This window comes from Corvus cornix, chromosome Z (assembly GCF_000738735.6).
Source record: "Corvus cornix cornix isolate S_Up_H32 chromosome Z, ASM73873v5, whole genome shotgun sequence".
Lineage (NCBI taxonomy): Eukaryota > Metazoa > Chordata > Aves > Passeriformes > Corvidae > Corvus > Corvus cornix.
Genome location: NC_046357.1, coordinates 29,572,491 through 29,586,032, shown reverse-complemented (window position 1 = coordinate 29,586,032; position 13,542 = coordinate 29,572,491). Strand labels below are relative to the sequence as shown.

At 37.9% G+C, this 13,542-nt stretch overlaps 1 protein-coding gene across 6 annotated transcripts in view; it reads left to right on the top strand.

Annotated features, from left to right (window-relative positions):
* Positions 1-10,306, top strand: part of PCGF3 (polycomb group ring finger 3) — a 56,322-nt gene extending 46,016 nt beyond the window's left edge. For all 6 annotated transcript variants that reach the window (XM_039566624.1, XM_039566623.1, XM_039566622.1 and 3 more), the window contains 3 exons: positions 1,461-1,598; positions 3,558-3,638; positions 4,982-10,306. In XM_039566624.1, coding sequence (XP_039422558.1) covers positions 1,461-1,598; positions 3,558-3,638; positions 4,982-5,029 — 267 coding nt within the window. In that variant the 3' untranslated portion in view covers positions 5,030-10,306. The remainder of the gene's footprint in view (positions 1-1,460; positions 1,599-3,557; positions 3,639-4,981) is intronic.
* The last annotated feature ends 3,236 nt before the right edge of the window (positions 10,307-13,542 follow it).

Here is a 13,542-nt window from a genome sequence, read left to right as displayed (position 1 = left end):
TTTGAGTTTTGGCAGGAATAGACAATACATTAAAGACATTTGCATTAAGATTTGATAGTTCTGAATGTTTATGAATTTTCAAAGTATTTATTTGCTTTCAAAACAAATTAATGTAATTTTTCCCCTTCTACAGGAGTGTACCCCAGTGTTACCATGATACATTGAGGTGAATGTGTATTGATAATTATGAATTAAACCTTTGGCATTGTTAACACATTCAGTGCGGGTAGCTTGGGGTGCAGTTGCAATGAGAGCTGTAGGTTGAGCTCTGGATGGGAGCCCAAGTCAAGAGGCCATGAACTGCCAACTCTTGGCACAGGAAAGGGCACAGGGACCTGTGGCACCAGCCAGGGAACTGGACACTGAGACACAGCAGGAGCTGAGACCCCCAGACTTCGGTGCTGTGAGGGTACAAAAGCCCAGGGGTTCCTTTGTTCACAGTCCCTCCTCAGAGGCACCAGCTCGAGCTGTTGTTATTTAGTTATTGCACCATGATTAAGCTATTTGAAGGACCTGGATGTCTGAGAATCTGCTGTGGGAAACCTGGGGTTGAGCTGGTAAGGAGTCCTGGTCAGACTGTGAGTGTGGGAGGTGTAGCTGTGAAGGGGCTTCAGTTCCAGCTCAGGTGGTGTGAATGTGACTGCCAGAGTGGCTTCTGGATGGTCAGACAGGGAACTTTCCTTAACAGCACTCTTACTAACTTACTACATATTTTATTTTCAGCCTTTAATACTAAGACAGTGTTAGCTCTATATCATAAAAATATCATAAGAGTGGGGAAGGCCACTGTTAAATTTGAAACACAAAGCTTGTTTGAAGGTGGAAACTCCTTTTGGGATAAACAAGCCATGCCTTTTATGTTTTCCTGTTATGTGTGTCCAGAGTAACTTTAGCTTGGGTTCATTTTCAGTTGCCATGTAAGGGAACTTTCGAAGGGAGTGTCCTTGTTATTAGATGCTCCTAGTGCAATACAAGCATATCATCACAAAGACCTTAGACTGTAATGAATAGCTGGATGGGAAAAGAAGTGAGAATTTGAAAAATTTGTCATATAATTTGTATTCATTCTTTTTAAACATATTAAAATTAAACTAGATTAGCAGTTGCATTAAAAGTAAGAAGGTATGTTAGAAGCAATCATTAAGAATTGGCAATGGTTTTCTTACTCTTTTCTTGCTCTAAGTTTTAATATATGGTCCTCTTAAGCTATTGACAGCCTATGAATTTGGACTGAAGCAGCCTTGTTCCAACATCAAAGATTACTTTTTGAACATTTTTGTCTATTACTTACCACTCAGCTTATGAGGTCTTAGAAAATGTGGTTTTTTTAATAGGCATTTCAGTTTAAAGGATACTGTGCTTCACTTCATTGGATTAATAATAACTGTGTTTGGAATATATAATAGGGGACTGCAGAAAATTATTCTAGCCAACTCTTGGTTCTTTACCTTTTCCTGAAGGTAAGCATCTGCTTGGAGTGCAATAGCAGCAAATTGCGTGGATTGAAACGGAAATGGATTCGTTGCTCAGCACAAGCAACAGTCTTGCATCTAAAGAAGTTCATTGCCAAAAAACTCAACCTTTCTTCTTTTAATGAGGTAATATTTTAATTTTTAAAAATAAGTTTACAGATATAAAAACTTAAAGGGGTGGGTTTGTTCCTTTGCAAAAGAATGTCTTTATTCTGATTTTGTTTTCAGAAAACAGCATACACTGCTTCTTAAATTATATGTTATATAGCCATTTTCCTGTCCTTTCTTGGGTCTGTACAGGACTTTACACTTAGTTTGCAGTGCATCTTTGCATGTGCATTTATAAATAGTTGAGCTAAAAGGCTTGGTTATGTGCTTCCACGTGTTGAAATGGACTCTGGCAAGATGATTTGTTTGATAGATTGTAGTTGAGTTTATCCCCACCCTTCCAGGAAGGTTGCACTCTGCGGGGTCCAGACAGTAACCAACACTTGGACACTACTGAAGCCCAGTTGAAGAGAAAGCACCACAAATACTTTGTTCTTTTCTGTGTTCTTAGGGAAGCTCAATCTGAAGTTGCTGCCTACCACAACCAGAGTGTTACCAGATGCCTACTTTTCCCTGTCTTTACAGGGAATCGTGGGAAGAATTTAAGTTGACAGGTACAGAAGGAAAGGCAATACTTTGCACTTCTCCTAGATCAGATTCAAAAATTAACAGTGGCTAACTATGAATGCAGCCTCAGTTTATCACATGGCTGGATCTTGGTCACAGTCTCTGGACATCTCAGTTGACTCTGATCTTGACATCTCTCAATTCTGCATTATGACACTGATTCACTGAATTTCATTAAGATACTTCATTCAAATCAAATCATCTGTTTTCCAGTCCAGTGTGTCAACACCTTTCTGCTCAAACTTGTCAACAGCCAATTTGCATCTCTACCACTTTTCCTTCTTAGCTTCTGTACATTTCAAACTAACACTCTCTCTGTCCTGTGGTTGAACTATATCTCCAAGCTCTGCCAGTCATCCTGAAACAAAACCATGTATCCTGTCATGTCCTCAGCTGTCTCAGAAGTGGTTGACTCCTGGCTTTAGCCTAGCAAATGTTCAGAATGGGTTTTTTTAATACATTCTTTTGGTATATGCATGTGTAAGCTATCCAGTGAGCTGTGCCAGTCTGTGACTTAAAAACCTGCTTGGCTTCTACTGAAAGAAAAACTTTCAGGAGTACTGTTCATTCTTTTGTTATCTCTTTCTACCCTCTTAAAAAGTACATAAATGGTGGTGTAATCATTCTACCAGTACCAAGTAACATAGAAGAAGAACTTGAGCTTGTGGTCACTTGGTTGCTTGATACAGACTATTCCAGGTTTGAGTTACTGTCATGTAAGTGGACTGCCTGCACATTCAGGCCTTTCTGGGCTGTGGGGTAAAGCATTGTGATATAAGGCACCTTGGTGGAACTTACTGTTTTAGTTCATGTTCCCTGGTTTTAGTTCATGTTCAGATATTGTAGTTCAGCTGATTAGTATAGTCATATGATCCTCATGCTTTTGAGATCCTCACTGTTTCTAATATTGAGATTTTTTAAAACTGAGATAGAAAATGAAAAATACTTGTTGAGTATCTGCAAAAAACCCATAAATATAGCATATGAGTATATGGCAGAGAGGGTTTTTTAAAAAAAGTCTTGTAACAATGCTGCCTGACTGGTGTTAGGTAAAAAAAAAATCATAGCATGCTAAATAACAACTCTCTTTCAGACTTCTATCTCCTTGCTCATTTATTCGACCTTTTTAAAAGCATGTAAAGCTTTCAGGAAAAGGTATTAGTACTGCTTGGGAAGATAAATCAAGCAGTTAAGTCTAGATCATACTGTATTTCCTAGGCAAGCACTGACATGGTCTTTCAGTACTTCATGTTGAGAACAGATACTATCTTTTCTTTCCGGGCAACTGCAGGATTACCAGTTCCAGTATCTTCAGAGCAAAAATGTCTTGTCAAGTGTGTAGTATTATGTGAAATACGTTGTTTGATGTATTGGGTCCCAGTGAATTAACTGTCGCCTTTATTTTGTCAGCTGGACATATTATGCAATGAAGAGATTCTTGGCAAGGACCACACGCTCAAGTTTGTAGTTGTTACTAGATGGAGATTTAAGGTATGACACAATGGTTCAATGTAAATCATGAAGTGACCAAATAAAATGGTTATAAAATAGTGATAATTTGGAACTATACTGCAGTAACTGCAAACTCAATAAAAAGGTACTTCTATGAATATCTGCTACAGCATCCTTAGACACCAAGTATTTATTTGTTTCCAGTAAATGAAGGAAAGGAGAATTAAGTATTCATTGCAGGAGAAAAGAGAACACTGCATTAGCTGTCAAATTGTTATCAAGTCTGGCAAAGGAAGGGGAAGCTACAAAAAGTAGTATTTTTAACTCTTTCAGGTGGTAAGAATGATTAGCAAAACAACACTTAGGATGGAAGTCAACACTGAACAGAGTCAGTATATGTATACATGGAATTATTGGAACAAGAAGTTTGTATTTGTAATGGAAAAGCAACACATTCTGAGCATACAGTGTACACTGAGGTGAAATCACTCAATGGCTTTGGATAAGAGTCACAGGATAAAGTCAGTGGTCAGTGTTAAAAATGGAGAGATGTCACAAGTGGAATCCTGCTGGAATCCGTTTCGTATGGTGTTTCTGAATGACCTGGAAATGGATTTGAGTAGTTCATTAACAATGCAGTGACAGCATTGTCGTTATTTAGGTTAGTGACAGATTGATGATAAAATGTTGGATGAAGTCTACAATTCTGAGTGACAGGTGATTAACAAACATCTGAAGTTGAATGTAGGTGTAGATAAAAGGATACAATGGAAATGTTAGCAATTTGTGGGGTAGCAGGGAGAACCAAACAGGAGCATCAAATTGATGTGCATCTGTACAGTCTACTCTTCACCTTTATTAGGGAGATCTGTGTGAGTCGTGTAGAAAACAGAACTGTAAACTGCCTTCCCAAGTGAAGGAAGTGGTAGATGGAAAATGAAACTGAGACTTGGAAGGTCCAGAACAAAACAAGCAGAAGTAATTGTTTTCATGAGACACAGAACTCCATGGTGCAGGATGTTCTGGTTCTTACAAGTTTACCTATTCATAAAAAAAAATTAATAGATACTTTCACAGAACAAGAATCAAGTGAGAGCCATTATATATGAAGTACCACATACTCTAATGCTGCTTTCTAGATATGTCCCTTACTTCAGGGAGTTTTCCAAGATAAACAGATCTGCTCCCGAGATAAAGGGGAAAGGGTTCTTCATCTCTTGAAGATGAAGTTGCACCTTGTCTTTGTCTTGGTGAATTTTTGACAGATCAGATAGCTGCTCTCATCTTTAGTTGAAGCTTTAGTTTATGACACAGAAGTTCCTCCTACTGAACAGAGCAGTTCTGGGTTTGTTTTTTAACTTACTGGTATTTCTGTCTTGCAGAAAGCACCTCTACTGTTACATTATAGACCCAAAATGGACTTGCTGTAAGGGAACTTTATTGTCCTTCTGGACAGAGCTTTTTGCAGAGACTATCATCTGGCACCTTCTTAGTGCATCACTAATCACATGACACAAACCAGCTGAATAATTTTGGAAGACTGGAGGGCTTTCATAGTGGACTGTCCTGAATATTTCTTCTAGGGATGCATTTCCTAGACTTCTGGGCAGAAAATATTTATACTTTTTTTGTACGGAAGAAAGAAGTTTCAACTCAGCAAGACACTACCAGCATTAAGTTTACAGATACTGAAAACACTTCACAGTTCCATGTAGCTCAGCTTGATTTGTCTCTTACAGTTACACAGAAAAAAATTAGAGTGTTGTGGGGTGATATAAATATGTTGCTTTTGACACCAAGTTGCATTTAGTTACTTTTCGCATTCTAAATCTTTAAAAACTATATTTTTGCAAAGTGTTATTGTCTTATATAGTATGCCTGATTGCATTGGCTTTATTCAAGTTATTCTGTAGAGCATTGAACATACCTAATAATACAGTGACTGGTGATAATTTATTATGCTGCATTGAAAACTTAAAAAAATATGGGAAACCAATAAATTCATTTTTGCCCAGTTATTGCTCTCCCTCACCTTGTGTTTTAATAAAGTTTTGATATTTCTGTATACATGTTAATTTGGTAAGACTAATAGAAATAATTTCAGTTGATTTTAATGTGCTGTGATATATATTTTGCTATGGTATAAATTGCACCACGTAATGACAAATACTCACAAGTGCTAGATTTGTGAATTTCTTAAAAAATAAACATTTCTTATGTAGTTGTGGCTTGCAGAAATCAGTTTTTAATTTAGAGAGAGTTTGCTATCACTAGGTATTGAAACAGTGGCTCTTGGACAACTTTGGGAGTATTGAAGATTTTTCATTTCATGGATTAAAACTTCCTCAGATATTATGGGCAGCTTTATATTTCTTTAGCTGTTTTCTTACGAAACCATAGCATTTTCCTTACTGCAGTTCTTAGCTCACTTGGGGTAGGGAGGAAGGGGGAGTCAGACAAGATTATTTTAGCACCTTTTGGCCTTAACTAATAATTTTGCTTGCATCAGCCCTAATGGATGCAAGGTAATACACATTCATGTATGTATGGGTACATACCTCTATATACACATGTAACTATGTATGTTATAGAAAGCACCCTCAATGGCACTTAGCAGGGCTCACTGCACTTTTTGTAAGGCTTTTTGAAATAACTCACTTTTTAAAAACAGTAGTTGAAAGTGATTTCTGCAAGCTGTAATCCACTATGGTATATATAGTATGATTGTGAGAACATTTGTCTGGCACAGGTGTCAAGTCACTGAAAACAGTCTATGCCCTATTATTGCCAGCTGGAAATAGTTAACCTAATATTTGGAAGAGTTTTCCTGTCAGCTGAAAAAGCTAGTTGCTGTTCCTATTATTAAATCCTGTTATTTTTTGATAAATTGTCTTTGGATAAGAAGCCCTGCTTCCTCTTGCTGTGCTCCTTTGCTTCTTCTGTCAGAAAGTGTTACTTGATAACCAGAAGCTGATACTGCAAGAGATTTATCTAAGCATTTTAAATCATCTTCTTTTTGAGTTTTCAAAGCGCTAAGTTCCTCAGCCACATGTCCCTTAATTTCCTTCTTTGGAGTCTTCAGTCCTCCTTTCCCAGCTCTGTTGCTGCTTGTGCTTACCTTTGGCAACAGGGCTTTTTAAAAAATTTTTGATTACAGTCACAGATGTGAATAGGAAGAAAATAAAAAAAAGAAACGTATGTGAGCAGAGAGTGAAAGGAAGCCTCCTGAACTGTGGAGATGGAAAGGAGAGCCACGCAAAGGCCAGAACATGGTGCTGTCCTTGCAGGTGAAAGTCTCAGATAGCTGCATTTGTATGTTTAGGTTACACAGAACTCCATGTCTGGTTCTTGTGTGCATGTCTGTGATTCATGGAATCAAATGTGGCTCTGATTTTGTCTTACTGTTGTGGACTCAGATATGTGTATTTTTAGCTTTTTTTCTGTCTTTTGCATTACTTGATCTGGCAGAAAAGAACAAATGAGATCATATGTCTACCATTTTTTAAACTTTACAAGAAAACAGTGAATGCCAGTGGTGTGGATGTGTACACAAGCTGACATACTGGGCCTTTCTGGAGATGTGCTTTACATGGTTGTTGCTGTTCTAGTGTAAATAAGAGGCTGGCTTTGCCAGTGAGGCACTGAGAATATGGACAGGACTGTAAGGCTCCCTGCTCTGTGCACCCAGAGTATACATGCAGTGGCTGTACCTGATGTAGACATAAAACTAAAGCTGCCAGACAGCATTCTGATTAACCACCCTAATCAGAAAACATATATATATGTATACACACACACACACAAAAACAAATATATATACATATACACGTATAAATGAGATCTGTCTACCTCAAGTGTGTGTACTGCAGAAAACTTTTGTATGAATAGATATTGACGCAGTGCTGTTAAAGTACATTGGGACTTCATTACCTCCCTGTGTACTTGAGCAACTGAGAAATTAATTATGAACACATAAATTCCGAAGCCTTTCAAATCTATTTCTTGCTGTAACAACTTAACAATACAAAACTTAAAAGTTTATAACCATCTTTAGAATCACTTGAATTTGTTATGGTGCTATCAGTATATAGAAAACTCTGTTTATAACTATACGGATACATGAATTCAAGCCAGTATTAATACCTATAGCTGGGGTTTTTGCTTGTATTTGTGTGTAACTGCTTTTGCAATGTGTTTAATCTGATAAAACCGCACCAGTAAAAAAAAACCACAATAACACCCAAACAAAAAAACCCCCAAACCAACAAAAAATCCCAAAGTTACTCAGTTGTTTTTCTAAATTACATGTGATAACATCTTCACTACAAAAATTTCCCTTGGGAATGGTGTGACTGTGTCTGGACCATATGTTCGTCTCACCAAAAGGCTACAATGAGAATGAGGTCTTCTTTGGGTCAGAGCCTTGTTTCATTTCTGTGACACTTAAGAGACAATTTATAACAAGATTGTATTGGGTAAAGTAACCCTGATACTGTTCAAAGTTGAACTAAAATTTGAACTTGGCCCTAGATATTTCTTAGTCCTGGTGAGATCATGGTAGTTTATTTTGGCTTTTGTGAAGATGCCATTACTGTGAAGTAGTTTTTACAATTTCTTACGCTGGTAAATAGTTGGAGTAAGGAAGTATCTTGTTGCATTATCCTCAGCAGCAGTGAGACTGATGAATCATCCAGGCTCAGAGTCTCATTAAGTACACTTTCATTAAAAATAAAGAATTCAGATAGAATATAAACTATTGAATTTAAATAAGATTTGGGGGTTTAAATTTTATCTTTATAAAATTATTTATTCTATTTTAAGCCTTCTGTCTTATTTTACCATCCCAAGTATTTTTGGTTTCAGTGGTCCAGCTTTATTTACGGGCATATAAAATGAAATTGTAAGATGTTTTTACAAGCTTCTTCCTTTTACATTGAGTTTGCGTAGCTTTCATCTGTATGTTTTTGTTTTGTATGGATAAAGAGCATTACTTATGCTTTTGTGCAATAGGTTTGAAACATGCATTTATTAGGCATATGTTTAAATTGTAAATGTAGCATCTACTTACCATTACATTTAAAAGGAATGTAGATCGCTTTTCTCACTTGTTCAAATGGAGTTTTGTTGGGGCTGTTGTTTGGGGGTGGGCATGTGTGTTTTTTGCTTTGTTCCATTTTTTATTTTAAGAGTGAAATGGGGGATTTAAAATTTGTGTAAGTACAAGAACTATCTGTCAGCAATATTTTAAAATAAATGATCTTACAAGAAACCTTAATGTGAATTGTGGAAGCAATCGCCAAGACTTGCAGCCTATCTGAAAATGTTTTGTGCCATTGTTAGGTCTGGTATATTTGTGTACCATCAAACCTGGGAATATTTTTTTCTACTGGTTGTGCAATAGTATACACAACACTGTCACCTCAGGAGATATGGGACCGTAAAAAATATCAGACTACAACTGTGATGGTGCTATTTTTTCCAATAGGCTATGAGCCTTTGAAAGCTCATCTGGCTCTTATTGTCTTTGTAACAACACAGTCCTAGGGGATTTACAGATTTTTTTTTTTCGACTAGATGACAAATATAACTTGCTATTTTACAGCATTCCGCATATTACATTAAGATAAATATAATAGGAAAAAGCCAACCAGTCTGTACATCAGTGAGATGAGTCTTAGGTACACGGTTTGTACAGAAGGCTTTACTGAACAGAAGAATCAAGTTTCTGCTTTTCCTCAGGTAATCACTTCAGTTTGGATGTTTCTCTGAAAACGTTAATGCAACTTCAGTTAGTCTGCCTAAAGTTGATAACAGGGAAAGAAATTGTTCCACACACGAGTCACCCTACATAAGATATAATTAAATGTTACTTGGGTCTTGAGATCTGTTTTTGAAGAAAAAGCTGCAGAGAGCAACATTAAAGAACATGGAACAATGCTTCAATCTCTGCTTTAATCACAACTTGCAGTCAGGACAAAAAATACCTAGGAACTTGGGTCTTGTGGCAAGTCAACGGATTATGTTTTACCTGCTTCTGCAAATTAAAGGTGTGACTCCACTATTTGCTCCATATTTTATCCTACTTGGAGCTTTTTGGAAATCTTTTGAAGCCACGATGACCTATCCATGTCCTGGTGGTAGGGTAGGAACTAAATGTCCAAATCTATGAACATCTACATTGGTAACTTTACTAATAACATGGAGGTTCCACAGAAACCAGTGGGATCATTCATGCAAACAGATAGGTATGGCTGAAGGAAGAACTCCTGAATTTTGAATACTGATGTTCCACTATTTTTGTTATTTCTGTTTGAAACTGAAAGTATTGGTTTGATGGAATCTTTAATTCAAGTGACTTATCTGGACAAAAGGAAAGTTTGTTCTTTCCTTCTGCAACAGGATTATTTTGCAGTAAAGGGACAATTAGCCAGTGCAACCACTAAGCCTTTTATCCTCATATGTGGCATAATAAAGATTCTGGAACTGTCAGAGTGTAAAACCATATTTTTGGCTTAGCTTCATTTAAAAGTTTACAATTTTTTATGCTTTGTGTTGCTGTGTAATTTCTGTACTACTGGTGGCTAGTTTTGTCTGAATAAGCCTTTTGGGGATTAATGCTTAATGTTTTGATTTTATGATAGTGAAGCTTGTATCTGGTGTTTTGCCAATGAATATTATATGCTTGTTAATAAAAGCAGAGAAACTAACTGAAACGCTGTGAGGCTGGAAGTTTTTGTCCCATTCTCTCCCGGGAGCATAAGGAACTAGCAGTTGTCTTAGCACTGAATAAATGCAGTGTGACTGAAACAGAGGTGGTGTGGCATTGCATTGTCATAAAATTTAGGATGGCCTAAAGTATTACTTCACTGGCAGTTTGTCTGTGACAAGTGCATGTCAAGTAACTGCCAGATAGGAAATTAAATGGCTTCAGTCACCAAGAGGGAGAGCAGCATTATCCTGGTGTCTTTAGGTACCTGGATAAAAAGGTACTTACCTGACCTGTATGTGTTCCCACCCTTACGAATGCCTGGTTGAGACAATACAGTAACAATGCAAAACAGATGCTACAGTAGTTGAATTTCTTGCAGCATCTACATGCAGTAATGCAAATGTATAGCTTGTGAACTGCTCTACGTGCTGAGAGGGCAGGACCTTTATTTACGCTCTTGGCTTGTTAGGAACTGCCAGCAATTCTGGGCTGCTTTGAAGTCGGTTTTATTCATACATGTATTTCTTAATTGCACTGATAGTACCCATGCATAATTGTCCTGAGGAAATCAGGCATTTGCCAGTTAAAGACTTCATTTAAATACCAGTATGAGAGACTGACTGCAGAAAGGTCCCTGTGTATAGTAACTTAAAAGTGAATGAAAGTTAGCACTAGTTCAGCAAGTGTTACATTTTGTAAGTCTTCCATGCCTTTATTATAAGTGGTTCTAATACTTACCTGAACTTTGTACTACTGTTTGCTTCCATCTATCTGTGAAGTAACCAGTGATGGGTCTGGCTCCCTCCCTTTCCTGAACATGGTGTTAATATAATAAATAAAAAGTAAAAACTTTTCCTGTTTGATTAAAATTCCCCAGCATCCCAAAAAGAAATTGTGCTAACAGTTGTGTTAGCTAGCCCTGAAAGCATAAACCTGCCCCACAGCCAGTAGGAACTAACTACATTTTTTTTCCCCAGAAGTAATACAATATTAGAAAGTTTTTACTGGTATTTCTTACTTTATTTGTAACTGATACTTTCTTATTTTGCTGATTGAGTATTCTGCCATAAAAATCATTACTTTGAGTATAATACCTCTTTTTGTGCAATAACTTCTTCCTTGGGATTAGAGCAGTCAGAGAAAAAAGTCCATATCAATTGAATATGTGCATTTAAGATAGATAAATGCAGCTGTTTAAACCCAGATGTAAACATAGTCACTCAGGATTAAATTGGTCTCAGCTCAGGTTAGGCTTAATCCAGTGCCACATCTGAATAGAGGTGTATTGCAATGCAAATCCCTATATACCTCTGTAACAAATTCCTGCACATCTTTTATTTCAAACATCATCTTCATTTAGCTTTTTATATTCTTGATTTTTGTAGGCTTCCTTTTGATTAGTTTTCCTTTGAGAAAGTCAAGCAATGATCTGGCCTTAGTGGAGAAAAAGGCTTACAAGAGTAGTCTGAGAGATTCAGCTGCTAAGAGGAAGATGTGGTCCACATCTGTATAAATATGTCTAGTCTTTCATGTGGCACTTGTCACTATGTGGAGGTGTTTTACTGAAGGGTTTAAATTGGACATGTCTGTGGTTCGTGTGTTGTGTGTAATGATTGCATGTTGATGTGTCCATGGAGAAAAGAACAGAACAAAAAGGAAAGCCATTAGCTTTAATAGGAAGACTGATTGGGTGGTTTCCATGAGGTCATGTTGCCCTTAAAGCCTTGCCTGTTGTTTCTGCCCTTGTTTGTAGATTGCAATGGTTTCTTCACACACCTGAAGAAAGGGAAGCTTCATTCCCATAAAATTCTTTAAGGCAATTTATTTGTTTTCTCCTTTGCTGCAAAGTTCACTGTCTGTTGCCTGAATCCTGACTCCTTGTTCAAGAGAACACAAAGTCTTTGATCCTGGATGCTCTAAGGCTGCACCATAGACAGTTTCCACTGCTGTTGGGAACAGTGCTGACTGCTGATGCGGTAAATAATGTCTCTACTTCTGGTCTCTTCTGCTGGTTCTCAGCAGGGTGCAGAGCAGAAGTTCTGTTTTGGTGTATTTTTTAATACAATGTATTATCCAAATTCTTCTGTTTTCTCATTTAAGCAATGCCTTTGTAACCAGCTGCAATGGACTGTATTAGCATTACTTGGATTATTGTTCTAAATTTATTTTGCTGTTTTACAGGAGTGCCTGGAAAGAGACTGATAGTACACTAGTGAATCTGGATGTCAGGTAGAATGTATCCCTTGGGCCTGCTCTGGAAAAGATTCCTTTCTCTGCTTCATGTCAGTGTTACAGACTGCAGCTGCAACTTGATGATTTCAGCTGAAATACTCAGCTTTGAGGGTTTCTCTAGATTTTACTGCAGCCACTGCAATGGGCATTGCTTAAAAATGGTCAGTGCTGGTTTGAAACACAGACAATGAGTTGTTGTTTCTGGATCCTCTGTCACTGGCACCCTCAACAGATCCTGTGTGTTGTGACTCAAGAGAAAACAGGCTTCTTATGCTGATGACTATCTCCTCTTTCCCTAGAAAACAAGCAGTTCCAAGTCTGTGCCTTCTGATCTGACAGGGACTCTTCACCATTTCTCTCTTCAAGAATTGTTTGAGATTAGAGTATCCTTTACAGACAAGGTTGACATAGTTCTGTTCAGGCTCACAAGGTCTCACAGTAACTTTGCTGGTTTTTAGTTGGAATGGCTGGAGGCTAAACAGGTGCAAAGAGTTGCTCACCTGAGGGCTGTGATGGGCAAGTGGGGTACTTCACATTGCCTTAAAGAAAGTTCACAGGGCTAAAATACTAGATGGGCCCCACCTTCAGTATTTTCCGTAGCTGATTAGCATGTTGGTATCATTTGTCTGATCTCTCGGGGTCCTTCTTAACAAAATGTGCTTTCAGCTTGCCTTGGGCCTCATCCTCTTGCTTCCTTGTGAGTTGACTGCCTTTGTCGCTGTGGTGTGGAAGCTCTTCCTGCTGGATATGAGGAGGCTTCATCTCTCCATCTTTCCGTGGTCCATTTGCACATCGTGCTGAGAGTGGTGAAGATGACAGTGCAGCTTCCTGCTTCACGCTAGGAGCAGGAGCCAGTGCTGTCGGTGCTGTTACCACCTGCCCGCAGCACGGAGGAGCAAAGAAAACTCCCTGTAAATAAGGCGGGGTGAACTAAAAGGTTCGATTATTCCCAGAAACAAGATTAAAACCAAAACGAGGTTAAGCATTGGTACCAAAATTTTC